This window comes from Saccoglossus kowalevskii, chromosome 7 (assembly GCF_978046115.1).
Source record: "Saccoglossus kowalevskii chromosome 7, keSacKowa6.1, whole genome shotgun sequence".
Taxonomy (NCBI): domain Eukaryota; kingdom Metazoa; phylum Hemichordata; class Enteropneusta; family Harrimaniidae; genus Saccoglossus; species Saccoglossus kowalevskii.
Genome location: NC_140647.1, coordinates 31,962,811 through 31,982,959, shown reverse-complemented (window position 1 = coordinate 31,982,959; position 20,149 = coordinate 31,962,811). Strand labels below are relative to the sequence as shown.

General features: G+C 35.5%; 2 protein-coding genes across 2 annotated transcripts in view; one reads left to right on the top strand and one right to left on the bottom strand.

The window, feature by feature from the left end:
* LOC102810151 (polyphosphatidylinositol phosphatase SYNJ1-like) overlaps positions 1–12,749 on the bottom strand; it is a 32,131-nt gene extending 19,382 nt beyond the window's left edge. Inside the window, exons 1-6 of the mRNA XM_085501468.1 lie at positions 12,626–12,749; positions 10,730–10,816; positions 8,791–9,061; positions 5,280–5,505; positions 2,868–3,013; positions 717–813 (exon numbers count right to left, since the gene is read on the bottom strand). Coding sequence (XP_085357594.1) covers positions 717–813; positions 2,868–3,013; positions 5,280–5,505; positions 8,791–9,061; positions 10,730–10,816; positions 12,626–12,749 — 951 coding nt within the window. The remainder of the gene's footprint in view (positions 1–716; positions 814–2,867; positions 3,014–5,279; positions 5,506–8,790; positions 9,062–10,729; positions 10,817–12,625) is intronic.
* A 733-nt stretch (positions 12,750–13,482) lies between these two features.
* foxN1 (forkhead box N1) lies at positions 13,483–18,769 on the top strand. Its single transcript, NM_001164967.1, is given in 4 exon segments — positions 13,483–14,460; positions 15,208–15,250; positions 16,114–16,500; positions 17,263–18,769. Coding segments are annotated over 4 exon segments (1,416 nt in total). The 5' UTR covers positions 13,483–13,678; the 3' UTR covers positions 17,467–18,769.
* Positions 18,770–20,149: the final 1,380 nt, after the last annotated feature.

The window sequence follows — 20,149 nt, the reverse complement described above, 5'->3', positions numbered from 1 at the left end:
TACCTTTTTTCCTATATTTTACATTCAACTCATCAAAAATCGGTGAAAATAAACTCTGTACAAAACACTCAAAAAAGTCTTTTCAGCAAAAATAAATTGCTGCTAAAATAAAGTATTTTACAGTATGCAAATAATAATTTTCATAATTTAATAAAACACTGATGTATTTACACAACTACAGAAGACGCCCTCAGTTTACCAGTCTACACAACTCAAAAATCAACACATGTGTCTAATTGCCTTTGATTACACAAATTTCATTTCATAGACTAAAAAATAGTTAAAAATTTTAAAATCTGGCAACTCAAAAAATGTTTTTAACATTAAAGTGGCTGCCATTCAGCCATCTTGAATTGATTTGTCAAATGAATGAACGTGCATTTTTGCAACATGATGTATATATAAAGTTTGAAATTGTCAAGGAATGCCACAGATATAGTTCTGGAACCAAATTTGTTAAAACAAAATGGCCAGCATTTTGGTTTTTCTTCCTATTGAGCCAGTGGAATTTTTTTCCCTTGAAATCAGTCTACATCTCCCCCCCCCCCCAAAATCCCCCCCCCTGCTCTATTTCAAATGGTTACCTCTAACAAGTTGTAACACACTTGAAGAAAATCTGTTAGTGCAAAAGCTGTAACTATCATCAGAGAGGGCAGTGTAACTAGAAACTTATGATCCAATGAGCAAAGAAATTATATCATGTCATTTGCATATACCTGGAATGCTTTACTGAGCATGTCTTCTCCTTCTTTGCTTCCTAAGAGATTAACAATAACTTGATCCCCATATTGCACTTTGATTGTAGATAAATGTCTGTGTGATGACAAAAACAAAAACCAGAGATTGACTGATCAGTCACAATACCACGATAAAGAAAACAGGGTGCTGAATTATCTATGTATACTGTAAAACATGTCTTTTTAGCCAGCATTCTGGATGTCGCTAATTTAAAATAAAGTATATTCTCACAATGAGATTGTTGATACTTTAGCTAAAAATTGAGATTTTGTTAATTTATGCATTTGCTAAAATAGCATATATCTATTTCTACATGTGTTTAGAGCACTACTCATGGATTTACAATATGAACAACTGATTTGAAAAGGATTAAAAAAAAAACTTTCAAAATGATTATATTGTGCATGAGTACAATTTCCTGGCTTGTCTTAGAAAAAAACGAACAATACTGTTACTACTAGCATGTAGCTCTTTTTTAGTTCCAAGCTAGTAGTAATATACAAATACATGCCCACTTATTTAGAGTAGAATTGAAGGTATAATTTTGACACACGGGTATCACATGTGAGTGTGTGTAGGGAAGGGTGACGCATTCAACAATGTAACATAATATCCTCAAAGTTGACATATTATATAAATATATTGTATATATTACTGGTCATTACTGTGACATCATACAGTAGTTCAATGACACAAGGATGGCAAAAGCTACTGTTGAAATAAACATAATACAAAGAAATGGTCAATGCCACATCACTTCATTACACGTTTCGTTTTTTTTAGTTTTTTCGTTCCATGCCCCATGGAAGCAAGTCTGACTGAACCGCTATACATTAGTGTCAGTGTAAATAAATTACAAGGATTTCTAAGCATAAGCTACACAAGTTATTATCAGGATCATTAAGATGGCCACACCTCCAATAAATAATCGTCCTGGGTGAGTAAATTGGGCCTATTAGCAAACAAACAGACACACACAATAAGCCATTTTTCGCAAGCTGCGAGATCACGCGTGACCACGGTTTACAAACTTTAGAAACCAATTGAGTCACGTGATACAGGTCAAGCATTCAGTTCAATATGGTAGCAACCACATTGTCCTATGCGTTTTAAACCTCATAACGAAACATTATCTGTCCCAGTGGGAGTCAAACGGTGCGCTTACAGCGAATGTAAGAGTGATTCTCGCTTTCAGTACAAAAATTATATGAATGCTATTTTTTTTATTTGTGTTTTGCGATTCCCTAAATTAAAAACGCAGTCTGAAAAGTGCGATCGATGGATCTCAGGCCAGTGTCGAGACGAAATTCTGATTCACACAGAATCATCAAGGACATGTATATGTACGCTTCTTTCCTGGATTTTGTGGAAGAAAAGGGTCCTTTGAAGTCGTATCCAGACCCAACAACAGTGATTGCGAGAGGTGTCGAACGCCGTATATTCAAGTCGAGGACATCGCAGTAATGTGAAGTATGTGCCTTTGACATGTGATGCCAGTACACAGACAGATGTTACATTTAAACATGCCCGTCGTCAAAGAACTTGAAATCTTCGCACGATTTGTAGGCCCAGAGCTTCTTCCGGTCATAGTCGGACCGATAACGCATTAAAACTTCGGACAAACAGAATTCTGGAACATTCGTGAAATCACTATAGAGAAGCCTGGTAATTTCAAAGGATCGATGAAATTGCAACCAAGTTTGCTACTTTAAGTCTTGAAGCAAGCTCATTTTTTAGGATCATGGCGTAAAATTCAGGGTCTTCCTCAAGCTCCAAATCGTGCACAGCTTTAGCGATTGCAAGAAGAATATTCTTGAAACGCCGAATTTACGCACGAAGTCTTTGAACTGTGGCACGGTCATTCTGTCAAAGTCAACCATGGTCGAAAACGTGAAACAAATGCAAAAAACCACTCGAAAATGTAATGCACGACACTAGGTACACGCACAATTTAGCGCTATTTTGATTCAAAGCTTGACCTGTATCACATGACTAGAAACCGGTTGCTAGGCAAATTTAATGGTCTTGCGAGATCTCGACCGAAGCGGAAAAAAGCCTATTACACAGGACACTACACGGCACTATAGGCACACTCACTGAGCACTGTAAAATGTTTTATTTTGACAAACCTCTCAAATGCTGGAGCTGATGCTTCATATCCTCTTGACATTTTCACCTTATGTGAGCCAACTTGAATTCCTGGCTGTTCCCAGAATAAAGGGACTGAGCCACGTGTTTGAATAAATGAAGACACTTTATCTTCAAGAAATATAACCTAAAGAAAGAAAAAAAATCACACAGTGGTAAACAGACTCAGTGAAAGGCCAAAGTCACTGATCAATATCCATTCACAAACAGATGTTGTTTTGGAAGAACTTTTGGTTACAAGCACTTGCAGAGGGGAATTGGCACTAGAGGGCGCCGTCCGATCAGGATGGAACGTTTCAAAGTCAGTCGTCCATAGGCCTTCGTCGAAGCAACAACTTCCCTTTTACAAACAGATGACATAATTAAAGCGATTTCTTTACAGAATAATCCTCAACACAACTTAGAAACATCACAAAGAGAAATACAGGCTCTAAAATTATTAATTATTATTTAACTTATTAAATTATGTATAAAACAAGTCATTGTTAATGACACAGTCCCTATCCAAAAGTTTGTGATCTGACATATCAATTTGATGCTGATGAAGTCATTAAGATTAGATTGAAACCATTAATAGGAGATGGATTTGTAAAAAATTATGATTTAGTGCTTTTACACAAGAATTGAACATTGGGCAGTCATATTGAATCAAATTACAAAAATAATGTTGATGTATCTATTGGTATACTGTCTTTGTACAAAATTTAAACAGAAATGTTCATTGCATTCATGGGAAAGTAGGCATGGGTATCATGAAAAACAAATTGGCCACCAGTAAGCCATATTAGTTTGAATCACAGAAAAAATATGACATGCAACTATAACCCAATATGTATGATCATCATACCAACTTTGATCCAAATTGGCCTAGTCATCATTGAAGAACAGCTCAGGACATGAAAAAATTACGATTTAGCACTTTTACATGAAAATTGGGCTTCGGTCAGCCATATTGAATTGAATCGAATCACAAAAATAATGTTGGTACAAATGTATCCCTTGGTATACTATTTTTGTTCAAAATTTAAAGAGAAACGTTCATTGCATTCAATATAAAGTAGCATGGGTACCACGAAAAACAAGATGGCCGCCAGTTGGCCATATTTGTTCGAATCACGAAAAAAAAATGACGTGCACCTACAACCAAAACGGCCCAGTCATCTCTGAGAAACTGCTACGGACACGTTTAAGTATCAGAAATTTTACATCCAAAATGGCCACCAGTCGGCCATTTTTTCTCCGATCATAAAGTAACTTGACGTGTATATGTAAGGCACTATGTATTCTCTTCATGTAAAGTTTGAATGACATCCGTCAATGGGTGTCCGAGATATAGTACGGAACGGACATAAGTACAGATGGACGGACGATCGGGACGAATCCAAATTGATAGTACTCGTTCGGACGAAGTTATTATGGCAACCAGTTTGACGCACTGAAGCCCTGAACTGAGTTCTACGCATGATTTTATTGCGTTCAAAAATTTTTCATTTCAAACTGCGCATGCAGTTGTTTCTTGAAATGCATACTAATTAGGTAACTAGTCACTGATAAAAGTTACTGAAAACATTTTGAGCAATAGTACTAGAGTGAACTATCAACGCGTCTCTACATTTTCCATGAATTCCGTAACTGATGAAAAACATGTCTCAAAAAACACTCAGTTTTTGGATTATTTTTTCAGCTCATATCGATTGAATCAGTCAAGTTAGAGCTATCATGTGTGCTATCGGAAAGCATTTTGGCACAATTTTACTGAAAAGAGTTTTTCATTGCTCATGAATATTAATTTATGCAAACAACACAATTATTTCAACCAATCGTGTCCTGCAATATTCTTGTATTAAAACAGTTTTTTAAATATTGAATAAGACATTGCTCCCAAATAAAGCTGAACTACCCTCTCTCTTATTACAGCGGGTTTTTCCACACCTTGCTTATCCATTGCAACGACCTATAATAGTTGCCTCGATACTGACATGAAACTCAACTGAGGAAGTTTTAAATTTTAGTAGCGTCGCCATGGTGTCTATCGAAATGAACAAGCCTTGCTACATTTTAATTTTGTTGTTGTTGACCTGTCAATCACGCCTTTGATAATCACCGGGTTGTTGCCAACATTTTGAACAGATGAAGTAAATTTCAAAACAAACTGCCTGACCAATTGTAACGACTTATCAACATCTGACTGCAGTTCTTCGTGTAATCAAGGGGTGAAAGGGGTGTAAAACGTGATTTGTTGTTGTTGTTGTCAGAATTATGTTTTCATGAAAAATTTAAAGTCGCCTACAAGTATTGATTTTACAAAACAAATTAATTAGAAACATTTCTGTTTTTGCTTAGCCCGAGTTGATATCTAATTACACTGGAGAAACACTAATATCTGTAAATACCTGTTCAGTTTCACAGAAGTTAGCGACATGACCATCATCGTTGGTTCCTCGTACATTGAATCTTGTACCGGCCCTTTCACAGCTGAGTCGTGAAATCAAACACGCTTTGCATTGTTTATTTCCATTGTATATGGTCCTGATTTCTACACCTCCACACATGGTTTTCAGTAACCATTCTTGACAATTCACGTTGAACCTCTGCAAATGAAGATGTAATGTCCGGTTCCTGTGAACAGGAATAAAATAATATTGGAAAGATAGTCTTCATCTTGAAATGACTATTCGTTTACACAACAGAATTTTATCAGAGCTCAATTGCTTGAGCCAGCAAAAATGACTTTGTATACGAGTTCGGCTCGAGCCAAGTTTGGCTCCAATAAAACCTGGGGTTGGGCCCGACATGGCTCACGCCCTTAATTATCTTCTTCAATGTAACATCTCATTTTAATTATGGCGGAGACAACATCGTCTGTAATTTCTAACTTGATGAAGAGGTACGTGCCCCGATATCTATTTGGCAGTTTAATTTTTGCATGGTTCGCAGAGGTGGCTCCCTGTACTGAAATTTCGTTTAGGGGTTATATATTTTAATTTCTCTGCTGGGGGCGCTGTATTTTTTGTATTACCGCCGATGTACACAACACACCATACAACACGTCATTCAAGCAGCGAAAAACAAAGTATTCATTTCAATGTTTTTATTTGAAATGTACAGCCAATAAATATTTTTTATCCGTGCCTTTTAACATGACTGATTTTGTAATGATTCAAAATGAATCAATGGGTCAGCTTGTTGAATGATTTAATGGGCAGAAGTCTTTAAGAAAAAATAAACAATGTTGTTGCTTGTAATAGATTTTATTTTGTTTATAAAATGCAAATTTCATTTTTTATTCCATAACTGTGATAAGACGTTTCCCAAGAATAATATACCAATGTATGATTTTCTTTTGCACTAATAATGCATTAGGAAGTTAAAATAATCAGAAAATAATCTAGAAAACAACTTGGAGCATCTGTGATACATTTAATTGGATTAGAGGGCAAACTGTTGCCCAGTGACTGATAGCAAAGTGGTTATTGTTGCATTGGACCTACTGGTAGTAACACTAATTAATACATATGTACTGCAATTTATTTGGATTTGTTCCACATCGTATGCAAATGAGGTCTGAGAGCAAACAAAGTAGTTCTTTCAGGAGTAATGATTTTCGAAACATAGCAGAAATAAACAATATTTAGAAGTACGATATTTTACTATTCGAGAACATAAATATACTTGCCAAGTGAAATAGAATTTGAACTACTGCTATTTTCAGCCGGTTCAAATTTTTGGCAGTAGGTATACATCAAATGGTTCCGAAATCAACATATGGACATAAATAAGCTCACTACAATCATGAAGTCAATGTTGAGGACTTAAGTGGCAAACTGAGTAATCGCAGTGCATGTAGTAAAGCCTGCATTCAATGTCTCGTTGCCAGTGTACCACCAAACACATCAACACATCAGCACATCTAAGTGGAAACAAGAATGTCGGCAGTCTAAACTGATACTCAGTTTCAAAGAAAGATCACCAACACCAAATGACCAACATTTTAACCGGTAACCAAGACTCATTCAATCCACGACTAGCAGGCAACATCACAAACACAGTCAATGACAAATGTCATCCCGTCAGTGTAGTATCGCAGTTGCATGGCATGTATGTCAATGCACAATTCTGTGGAGAAACTTTTAATTTCAACATAAACTGTGTATCACAGTCGTCCAGTTCAAATTCTTGTTCTGTCATGGCCCGACTAAACGTCTCTGAGTTATTTATTCAGACAGTGACTCAGATTAGACGTCTAATTATTTTATATTCATACAGACAGTGACACACGTTTCTACACTGACACGCGTTGCTAGGGATAACACTATCTTGAAACATATTAATGGGCAATGGGGTTTCCTGATCTAAATTCCATCCCGGTTTGTTGCACGTTCTTTCTTTAAGATAGCGGGACTATTATTTGCATACTTGTTTTCATCTTCTAATTGTGACTAAATGACTACAAATAGACCCGGGAAAGTATATATTTTTAGAATCGCCAGACTTCAAGCTTTTCACAAGTGTATTTTGCATGCCCGTATCTGCATTCTACGACGTGTTACTCAATCAAAGGTGTAAAATTACTTTTTCTGTAAAAAAAAATAATTACGCATTTATGCTGGCGATAAGAAGTAATTTTTTCACTTTTCCTAGTTGTTCAATAGTCTGGTAAATTGAATGTGTCTGGTCAGTTTTATTCAAGCAACGCGTTTTAAAAAATAGTGTGCTGAATTTCAATTACTGTTTTAGTCGCATTGCCCCCAACTCAAACCACAACTCGTTGGTAAATAATCGATGAAATAGTTTGTCTGGACACATTCAAGTTCCTCTCATTGTCACCTTAAAGCTGTGAAAATTTGGTGTTAATCTGACGACAATAAGTATACGTTATTTTTTGTTAAAGACCTTGTATTTTGAAAAACATAAACTCCTAGAAAACGTCCATGAAGTAACAGCAAAGATTTTCAAGCTTGTTTATCGGCACAATCAATTTGTTTTCCCATCAAGGTCTGTTTTACCATGTGTAGGGGCATCCAAATGTGTAAGGCTATTAGAAACCAAAAAAAATAAAGGAATGGGATAGCTATAATTGGATAAATTCGTCATATGAAAACACCAAAATCAATGATTTTTTTCAGTGGCTGTGTGACCTTGTGTCTGACACATTCATATGCAAATGACTAATCTGTGAAACAAACAGGGGCGGAGACAAACTACTCATTGTGTGTCAGATAGCTACTGATAACACATCCTAACATTGCTTTGTCTTGAGTTTATCTTTGAAACTTATAGGCACACAGATTAAACCTGTGTTGTTGATTTTGGAAAACACTACTGAGGCTGCCTTGCTTCCCTTCAGAAAATCTACATTTTAACCAACTTACATGAAATTCTATGTTATGTTGATTTTATCATATGAAAGTTTATAGTGCATTTCATCAATTAATAAATAAATGTGAAAATCGTAATTTTCAACACAAATAATAGTCTCGCTACCTTAATATGAAATAATCAAATATAGAACATATGTAATAATAACAGAACCCTACAGGATGCAGTGTATCCTGTGGCCGTACAGCAGGATACGCCGCATCACAAGTGAAAATAACTTTCGTATGCAACAAAAGCCACAGGGAGGGTGTAGGGTTCTGTCATATTATTTTTTTTTGGAGAACGCAAATAGATAGAATGCAAATGAAAGGTATTTTTTTCTTGTGCACAAATTAATAGAATTATTTATTTGGTCACTGACTAGTGATTTGTTTTTTGAATATAGACAAAGACAGACATAACATTTGCCATGATATGGTCTGTAGCATCAGCAGGTTTAACGAGAACTTCACACACACCATAGTTTTGTTTGATGGCGATTCGTAGAAAGTAGTGTATCTGTAATCAAAAAAAAAACATACTCACCAGAAAAATCTATTGTCGGTACTATGGTCCTGTATTCGTCTCTGCGCACATAAACTGAGATCAAATGTATTCTCTGAGTTCGGAGACCATGAGAAATAGAAAGTGCCAGAATTGAGAAGTTTCCTGACTTCAGAGATTCTGTCCTCATCTTGTGGATCACCACGGAGTGAAAGGAAATTGGTTGCAGTGATACGAAAAACTTCACAGTCTCCAATCTTACCAATGGATGCACAACCAATGACCATCACTAGATACAAGACAATCTGGTCACCTATAAAGAGGGAAGAGAGGTTAAGACAATAATTACATGTGATGCAGTATATGCTGTCTTACTCCCATAATGTTTGCACACAATTTATTAAATTATTCACTCATTTTATTTACATTGATGCTTAATTTTGCTTACTTCTTGATGTAGTATCGAAAGTCAGTGACATTCACAAGGTTTTAGCGTCACAAATACATTCAAAACTATAATTATAAATCACGAAAAATGAATGGTAACCATATTAGCTCTATTAGTAACACATTAATTAATTAATTACATTAATTACACTTACGTAAATGACAGAGGTGAGTTCATGGTTAAAATAAGTCTTTTATTCAAGATGCAGTTCTAATAAAGCAAGTATGGTAACAGTACAACACCTCATTTTAGCCACCAAAACTCTCAATTTGAATAATTAATATGTTTTATGTTTAAGCTGAACAACTTTTCAAGAAATTTCCATATTTGTCTTGGTCAAAATATTGTAAAAGACCGAAAAGGTGCTCATGAAATTAGACAATGACAGTAGAAGAATGGGTCCTATTGGTAGGTGTGACACCGATGTTAACAATCAATTGTCAGTTAAAAGCCTTTGAAATCAGGTGTACAATAAGTGTGAGTTTTGTGCTGATCAGGTGTCACTAAAGTGTTAATTTGTAAGAGTGGTGACGAGGGGTTAAAAAGATGATCAACACTAAAAAAAAGGTGAATACATTTTTTGGAATGGAAATTAAACAATGGCAAACATAAAAATATGCTAATATAGAAAAAGACCAGCATTGACAATGCACATTCCCTGTTCTATATGCCAAAACCATTATAAACGCGAACCCGAAGTGTGGGTTTAAATGGTTAAATTTGATTAAATAGTGCTCTAATGTGATCAGTAGTCAAATACTGTCTGAAAAACTATTCTCGGCGCATAGACAGAATTCAAAATAATATATTTAGGAGTTTGTTATCAATGTAAATTGAATAATTCTGACAACACTAAAATTAAAGTTGGGATCTCTCACTTTATATCACCTTTCAGTTATTGATATGGGTCTGCCCAACACATGTGAGTGGATCTAGACTTGTGATGCTTTCTGCAACAATCAAGCCAGCCAGTGCATGCCACTCCATCAACAGGGCTGGACCTTTTTTGTAAAATTGGAAACATGACTTTACGAGAAATGGATTAGTTGAAATCTGTCATCTGATATAAAACTAGAAATGTAAACCAGGTACCATTTGCCTGGCTATTTCAGTATTTGTCAAAACAAACCTGCTACAATTGTATCAGCCAAAACATACTGTAAAACCATTTATTCTCACTGACATTAATTTCATTACTATTTTGATGTTTTAAGCATATTCACTGTGTTTTATTGTTATTTTTCATGTTCACATAGATTCAATTTAGATTTTACTTATCAGCGAAAATAGCAAAATAAAAACTCGGTGGATAATTAATGCATTTACAGTAAATACATTGAGGGCTGTTATTCACTTGTTGCAGATTGAACAAATTTGAACTTGTACTACTGTAAAATCTGAAATGGTACAATGCAACAAAGGGGATGCGGCTTCTATTAGAGTATCCACACATGTAAGTTATGATTAATTTTTTGATCTAAATTGTTCAAAAAGAATGGGTGCTACTTCTATTCTTTCTATTCTAATACTTACCAACATTCAAGTTAAGAACACCAAGACAGCCATATCCATCCACAGCTTTGGAATAAAGTCTTTTTATTGCTTCTGTTTCTGGAACAGCTGATATGGAAAACAGAAAAGTATTCAACTTTTACTCAATTGTAATGAGAAGTGTACAGTAACCACATCATATGAGAACTAGAGAAGAATCATGGCATGATTGATTAACAATTAATGGTTTTCTTTTCAAATTATTTTTAATTTACTCCAAAGAAACCAACACTGAAGTACCCATCTAGCCTCAGTAAGTTGCAGTTTCGGCTATTTCTATCATGTTTTGCTGACAGTTTTGAAGTAAAAGAACTTTTGTTTCGTCGCATCATGTATTTAAATGGCTGGAGACAACATAACACCTACTGGCTGTCAATTACTGAGATTTAAAGAGTGACGAGGCCGGACTTGAGGTAACAACATGGGTATCAAGTCACAACTCCATGTACTTCTCAGCTGGTCCCCCTTTGATATAGCTCTATAAAATTTGCTATGAGTTAAATCCATGTGGACATGGACAGTGTGATGTTGTTCAATTAAAAAAACATACTATAAATAAATTCTTGTGTGTACACATGTATGTGCTTTTCATTCATTTTCAATGCAGAAACCCTTCTTCCACGAGGGTCCCCGATGAGCCACTACCCCTGCTAAGGCCTGATTTTTGCTTGGATCTCGACACCTGTGACTTAGCGAGGAGCAACTATACACTATAAAAATGCATGATATTAAGTGATGGAATGAGAGTAAAGAAAAATTAATAGAAATACTAATGATATCAATTTAATTTTGCAAAAGCCAAAATTTCATAAATTTTCATATTTTGTTGCAATGACAATTTCTTTCTCATGCAGTTTTGTCTCGTAAATCCTGAAATCATAAACAAATTCTAGCAGAAAAAATGAAAAGGCTTATAGTAGGTCCTTGTAGTTTGATTAGTAAAATTACAAGTAAATTAAATTGTAACCATGAGATCCCAAGTGAGGCTTACTAGTATACTGCCGCTGAGAGCTTTAAAATAAAGATAAAAACACAAAGTTTGTAAGTAGTTCTATGACATTCCTGAGATAGGAAGCCCAAATTGATGGTAAAATATGTTATCAACTATAAAGCATAAAGAGTATACAGTATATTTCTGTGAGGTTTTATCATTTAAGCAAAACTGCCTGACTACAAGGTTTTCTGAAATACCAAGAAACCAAACTTAAGTGTACAAGACGGCAAGATTATATGATCTTTTATTGTTTTCCCACATAGTAAAAATAATCTAAAGGTATGTTTTAAACAGTTTGTAAACATAGGAAGAAATTACACTATGCTTATTTACAAACAAATATTACATACTCTTATCGTACCCCGTAGATTTGAGTCACTGATTTACACCAATTTCCCCAAATTCGCCTAACTGTGACAATGCGTGAAATTACAATATACACCCTTGACCCGTGAAAGGATAGGACATTAATAGTTCATTGTATTTTTTACCAGTTTTTTGTTCACCATCTCTACTTTTTCAGAATCTTTGAAACCATACACACGTCGTAGAGTACGTGATCAACAGGAAGATGTGCGAAGCGATCCATTAACGTTAATCACGGGTAATGAATTTATCAAGTGTGATCGATTGGCACCGATTTGAAACATTGAATGTTACGTAAGACAAGTTACCTCACATTTTTGGGGGTTCGATTTAGAAAAAAAGAAAGAAATCCATACATAAATCATAGAATAACAATAATTATATTTATACAAGAGTCGAGACGCCCCCTGTCTTCCTCGATCGAGAGAAAGTCAGAAGGTCGTCCGATGCCGGTACTATATTGATCGCTTCTGGAAGAGAACGTTAACAGTCGGTGCTAAGACTAAAATTTCACTTACAGAGAACTGCCACAGCATTCGATTCAAAGAGCAACGTGTCTTCTTTATTTCTTGACTCTAAAATCACAGAGTAAGGCGGTGGTTCGAGTTTGTGGAACACTCGAAAGCTCTTGCTCAACGCCATCTTTTAGAGTTTCTTCTCTGGAAACTCCTACAAAAACCCCTTAGTTGAGTTACTTTTGTATCATATTATACTTAAAAGGGCATATTATGAAGTATTGTGCATTAATTTGCAAACTGTACATATCATGGTGAATAAATTACATATATTACTCTAGAAAGAAACTCACACAATTAAACAGATTGTCGCTTTTTGCAGTTTATATGATTATATTTATTTACTGAGAACAAATGGTAAGATGGGTGGTCTTAAACTCGTGCTACCGTTGAGGGCGTGTAACTGTGTAATTTAATTCACTCTCGCCTGTCAATCAAATGCATAAAACTGGGAAGTCATTCTAACAGACTGTCATTTCAGAAACTACCATTTCCAGGCACCCGTTTCGTTGTCACGCTAGTCGAACTATTTCTGGTTCCCTGTAATATATTACGAATTTCTTGTGCATAATTCTACCTGCCAACTTTGTGAATGAACCCAGCTTGAAGGGCCTGTAGATGACCTATGCACAGTATTATCTGCCAACTTATAGTAACCAAAGCCATATAAGGAAGTTGCTTTGGTGATTTGATTGAATGGACCAATCACGGAACGATATCCCTACCATATGATAGGCGGCAGCCAATCAACAAATGGAATTTTAAATCTTATAGTTCTTTGTTTTACGGTTTCAGTGATCGTTTCTTTACTACAGTTTAAACCTGTCGTACAACAGCATTATATATGTTTTCTCTAACTTGCAAGCATCAAAACATTACAAAAGTCACCGCATGTTCCTGATCCGTGCATTCAGGAGTCGTCTTGTTTTTGGAAGTGAGTTTGATCGCGCACAGAGGCTTCGTATTTTGGAAGCTCTACCTTGGAAACAGTGCGGATAACCACTACAGACGGGTTTAATTTCTACTACACCAGCGAGTACGTGCTTTTGTAAAATCATGGATTACTTCGATGGACATACAGAACTTTCTGTTGAGGACATATTTGAACACAATGTACGATCGGAAATGGACCAGCTGCTGAGCTCCACGGCAGAACGTTTCGTTACCCAATCTTCTGGAGGGGAAGGTATTAGTACATATACTGTACAGGGTAGCACGATAACTGAACAACCCCTACCCACAGATCTAGCCAATTTGAACTGGCTTCACGGGGTGGACATGACAGATTTTTCGCATATAAGTGCAGAAACATTTCAGAACCACAATTTACTTGTAGACCCACAAACTGCAGTGCCCATCAGGGACATGCAACAGCTCGCTAATCAAGTTCAGCAACAAGTCCAGAGTGGAGTGATGGAACTTCCAGAGGTATCCATCAGTAACATGCAAGACCAATTGCCTGCATATACGATAACCCAAACGATACCAGCGGCACAAAATTTGCAACAGGAACATCTTCAACCGACGATGCAGTATCGAACGACACCATCGCAACAGCAAAATATGCTGTTCACCAACGTTTCGACGTCGAAGTTGGCTCCGACGATTGTATCTGTGACAAGCACGGCAACGACGAGCCAGCTTGCACAACAACAGCCACGGCATCAACAGACGTTAAATGTTGGTAAAAATGACAAGAAAACAGCGGACAATAATCTAAATGCGGAAACTAAAGTGTATCCAAAACCAGCGTATTCGTATAGTTGTTTAATTGCGATGGCACTGAAAAACAGCAAAACGGGTTGTTTGCCGGTCAGCGAGATCTATCATTTTATGTGGTGAGTACGAGTGCTTTTAAAAATTAGTGTTTGTCAGTTTCGTCATTCAGTGTGAGCTTAGGAATTTCTATTGGCAACCGTCCCATTGTCCAGAACGCTCCACCAAATTTGCGATTACGGAGAAGTTAAAATCACATTTTCGAGAATATAAACGTCCAGTTGAGATATATAGCGTTCTATGCACATTTTAATGGATGTGTATGGATACAAAATGAAACAAATTGTACTAAATGTATGCAACATTGGTTGTTGTTTTTCCCGGTTGGTAAAGGGGTTGCAGCGAACAATGGCAGGCGGTTTTTACAAGTTTTTACATGCAAATTGGCTCTTTCATCAGTCAACATTTGTACAACCAGACGGGTGCACGAGTTCCGATGACCATTCTCAAAGCTGAGAAAAAAAGAATTGTAATAAAAAATAAAACATTTGCAATAAAGCAATGTACTGTTTTCTATAGCGGAGTATTTTACATGTTTTCGAAATAGAAACCAGTCTGTCGAAATATGAGTAGAGGTGTAAGGGTGTGGCTTATGGTTGGCCAGGTGCCTTTTGCTTAGACTAGGCTCTTCGTTAAACGTTCACACAGTGGGCGCCCGACTAGCAATGAAAAAAAAAAAAACAATTATCAAGTCAGCTTTTCAATTTTTGCGTGTTTTATCATGCACCTGAATCGAGGTTTAATTTTATTTTGGGGCAATTTGTTAATTTAGACAATATATCATGATCACATAATACTTTTCATTTCAGTGAAAACTTCCCATATTTCAAGACGGCTCCAGATGGGTGGAAGGTGTGTAATATTCTTCTTTTTTTTTATCAAGAAGAATTTGACATTTTTGTTTAAATGAAGGTTCCTTTATACGCATCAATGTCGTTGCTATGTTGTTACCAAAAACACTATACAAGATAGTCACAGTCACAGTTAATAATAAAAACTAAAAATACACATTTTTTATGGATATGCCATTCACAGTAAACTTGACCTTTAGTATGCAAATTAGATTTATATGAAGGATTTTTCATTCTCTCATGTTTTTCATTTAATTCGTTGAGTCATTGTTGCTGAAATAGTCATATATGGGTCATTGACAGTTCATGATACATTTTTTGTGTTATTTTCGTAACTGTGGTGGTGGTGGTGGGGGGGGGGTATGAGTAGTGTAAGCCATGTGTTGAATAGTATTAAATCGTTTTGTGATTTTTTTAATGATGTCAAGTTTTTTTCATTTCTATTTATTTTGTTAACCTGAGATTCATGATAAATCATTCGAAATTTTTAAGATAAATTTACATTTTTTATCTGGATAACATATCTATTGTGTTGTTAACTTACTAAAAACTGACAACTAAATCAATACCACGCATTCATAAAATTAAAATTTAGCAGCCATTGTTAAACGTTCGAAATACTTATAATGTAGTGAATTAAAAAAATGATTATATGCCAATTAATTGTATAAATTATATTTTGATAAACCAATTTGATTTCATGAACACTAGAGTTGTTCTGTTATGACTTCAGCTTTACTTAGATATACCTTAATGTTTTTTTCCTACATCAGGTAATTTATTATGAAATTAAAGAATCGCACTAAATTGGTACTCATAATCCTTCTGTAAATTCAATTAATATAATAAATATCTTGTTTTCAGAACTCTGTGAGGCACAATCTGTCACTCAACAAATGCTTTGAGAAGATCGAGAAGCCACCAGGTGGTGGCAGCACCAGAAAAGGATGTTTGTGGGCGCTTAATCCCAATAAAGCTGCCAAAATGGATGATGAGATTCAGAAGTGGAGAAAGAAGGATCCTATTGCAATTAGGCGGAGTTCAGCAAAACCTGAAGAACTGGATCAGCTTGAGCGAGGTCGTGTACCATCACCGTCACCACCGCCACCACCCCAGCCAGTCCAAGCAGTTGACATCAAACCGATGGAAGATCATTACACAGCAAAGGCAGTCAGTGATGTATTATTCACTGGGGAAGCCCAGCTACTTGACGTTAATCTTGATCCACATCTTGCAGACATTTCACTGCAGGTAGGTTTCCATGGTGACAGTCTCAATATTTGTGTTAATATAATAACATGGAATTTGTGTGTAATTGTCTATTGTTGATTAAAAGTTAAAGGTGGCCAAGTAAAGATTTTTATTGTTTTTTTCTTCCATTAATATAAGTATCGCTGTAAATGTCTTTTTCTCTAATATTGGCCCAGCTATGTACAGTAGTTTGCATGTTGCATGAAACCCTGTCGTTGTGTGTTAATTGTTTGCTCTAAAACCCTTTTAGCATTACGTGTTGTCCTAATTCTGTGTTTTGTTTTTTCTTCTTTCTTTCATATATGTGTACAGACTGCTGGGCCAACTCCTACTACCACTTCCTCCTACTTGTCATCATATTCTCACTTCAGAAATTTTCATCCTTATATTCCCCAGCAATAAAATAGGTATTCAACATTTTTATTTTCATGTCTGTACCTATCAACTACCAAAAACAAAGCTACTTGCCAAAATAGTACAAATATGTCAATCATAGTGACACAGTTGTCAAGACCTGCCATGTTCTATAAGGGTTCCATACAATCGGGCATATTTAAAATACAAATTTCTAATACAAATGCAACACTTTTTTGAAGAGAATTACAATACAATCACATTTATTTTTGGTAATGAAAAGAAACTTTTCAAATTTCAAAATAAGAAATTGTTAATGATAGCAGTTGTGAAAAGGTGGCGGGTTGGTTTCCAGAATTAAAACATTGCTTATTTTTTTTGTACTTTTCCTTTTTTTTCTCTCTTCAGAATGGATTATGGGACGACTTCAGATTAGACGATTCGTTTAGTCTTGATTTACCAACCACAAACAGCAATTTAAGTTTCAGTACCAGCCCGTTGCATGATGCGTCCTCAGGTCAAGAGAAGCCGAACTATTCGTCCCTTGATGCGACTTCCCAGTATGCACAGTTTACAAGTCCAGGACCCAAAGCAGTGTCGGCGTTCATGTAATCGTAACTCGTTCATGACGATGATGTACCCCTTCCCTCACCTTGCAGTGACTTTAATGAAGTACAGTATATTTGCAATGTAAATCAGCCAAAGATATCGCTTTGTTGTAAGTTACGTAAATATTTTGGTGCTGTATTTTGATGACTTTTTTCATATACATGATATGATGTAAGTTAATCAGCCTACTTTGCAGGCTGCTCATCCCTAACATCCATAATAGTTTGATTTATGTTCATCACAGACTGTGGGTGAAACCATTATTATCTCCTTTTGAAGGGGAGTAAGATGGCATGTTGCAGGTGTGTTAAAGCATTCACCTTTTTTCAGGATCTCCAAAAGGTATCCTGAACAAAGAGAATAGAAGATAGTCTAAAGGAATTTAGTGTTAGATTTGTGTAGAAAAAGCTGTAAGCTTTTAAAAAAATGAGACAGAGTCCTTTTTGTACAGTTGTGTAAAATGTATAAGCTGAAAGCATGTTCATAGTTTTTTAACCAAAGCACTATTTTTTTTAAAATGTCTTGGTTTACTTTCAATATATTACAGTCTGTCCTTTTTGATTTTTTAAAACACTGAAATACACTTTTTTTTAAAAAAAAACATATTTTCTATAGAGTTTGTCATTTTTTTATTTTTCAGTGCAATTTATTAATGTACAAAGTTTTATTTTTATCTTTTTTTTCGAAATCATTTCTTATTATACGTTAGTGAATAGATGAGAAGCTTCAGTTTAAAGGTGCATGTTTCTGTCTTTTCTGATCTGGGGTGAAATCACATCTGCTGTACTATCATCAATTTAGAAATTTACTCCTGAAAATGACATGACATTTGCACAGATTGCAATAATCATGGACTTAATTTTCTTCAATCAGTTCTTGTCTTCTTTTAAAATTCAAACTTCTCAATGGTGGCAACAAAAATCTTTTATTTGGCAATATCTAATATCATGGTGATTGAAAACAAGTGTGCTATGCAAAATTCAGACGCGTATTTTCCCTGCGTAGCGCCCTCTCAAGTCACTTTAGTTAAATTGACTGTGGGGGCGCTCTGCAGAACTTTTGTGAATATGTTGTATTTAAAGCAATAATTAAAACAATCACTGTACATACAAAAGATAAGAATGATTTTTAATATTTTCTGGGAATTTGAAATATATATAATGATACTGTACATAAGCAGACCCCCCCCCCCCCCCACATATTTTTAAAAAGCATTTTACTTCCCAGCTTGTACCCATGTATACATTTCTGGTTTTAACAGAAATGCGACAATGAGCTTTTATCCAATAAAAACATTTTAAAATTATACATTTGTTTTATTACTTTATTAATGAGGGAACAATGAATTTTAAGCACTCGAAGCTCCTCTTGATTTGGAGTCAACTTGATGCATTATTCCAACAATATCAATGGCCTTTCAGTCCTCATTTGAAAACTGGTATATCGGACATGCCTGGTCTCACTTCAACACATGAAGAAAATGCCTAAATAGGTTATTCTGATAATCTGAAGAAGATAAAAGTGCTGGGTAATTTGCTTATGTATCTTATGTACATCTTATCAATCTATGCAAGTTTTGTAGATTCAACAACCAATCAAAACTTGTGTTACCGGTACATGTTACTCTTGAGTAAGACGTGCTCTAAATGGTCGGCAAATCCTCAGTAGAGGAGAGCTGCCTGAAAGTGTTTGTATAGTCCTTTGGTTGATCCAAAGGACACCGGGATAACAAGAAACCAACATTGTATTACCGGTATATGAAAAAAGAACAGATGCTATGGCCGAACCATGGCAGACTTTATCAGCAAATCATACTAAAACAGATATTCAAGTTGCAATAACTGTTTCAATTCATTCCATAGTTGGGAGACTGCTTGCAGATTGTAAATACTTTAATTGTGATAAAAATACGGATGCATAATAATATATATATACATGTATATACAATTTAAAAAATTCAAAATTTTTCACAAAATAAATGTATACACAAGCTGTATGTAGTGATAGACACAATGTTTGACAGAAAGTTATTAAATGCAAACTTTGGCAAAGGTGCAAGATATTTACATACATCCAACTCCTGCACCGAGTAGGCAATTACCCCTGGATAATTGCTTAGACACTCTGATGACCACTGTAGATGCAATAAAGTTACATCCCTGCCTATGTAACAGTTAATCAAAACAACCAAAAAAGGTTTCAGATGGGTTCAAATATTCATTGTTGTTATTGGACACTTAATTATTACATGCAGACATACCCGGTATGCTTGTTCGTGGAATAAATTCTATTTTGAATTTTTCACAAAAATAATAAACCTCATTGATACAATTATTTAAAAAAACACCTCTAACATAGAATTACCTAAAACACCCTTGCGAGAACAATTTAGTTTTGAATGCGGTTTCTGATTTTAAACTCATCATTGACTATACAATTGTTGCTATTGTGTGAAGATGACACTTGGAAGGAGATTATTCACCTCTTCTTAGGTGGAAATAGTTTGTGAACGATCACCATGGAAGTTGAACTAGCGAGAGCAATGATTCATGTGATTGTGAGGCATTTCCGTGTCTGGTGTTTTGATATTGGTTAATCAAGTGCTCAGGAAAGTGTCTGGAGATGTTGAAAAGTCCCTGTGCCTACCAGGTGCAGGACTATGCAAATATCTTGCGCCCACTGTAAT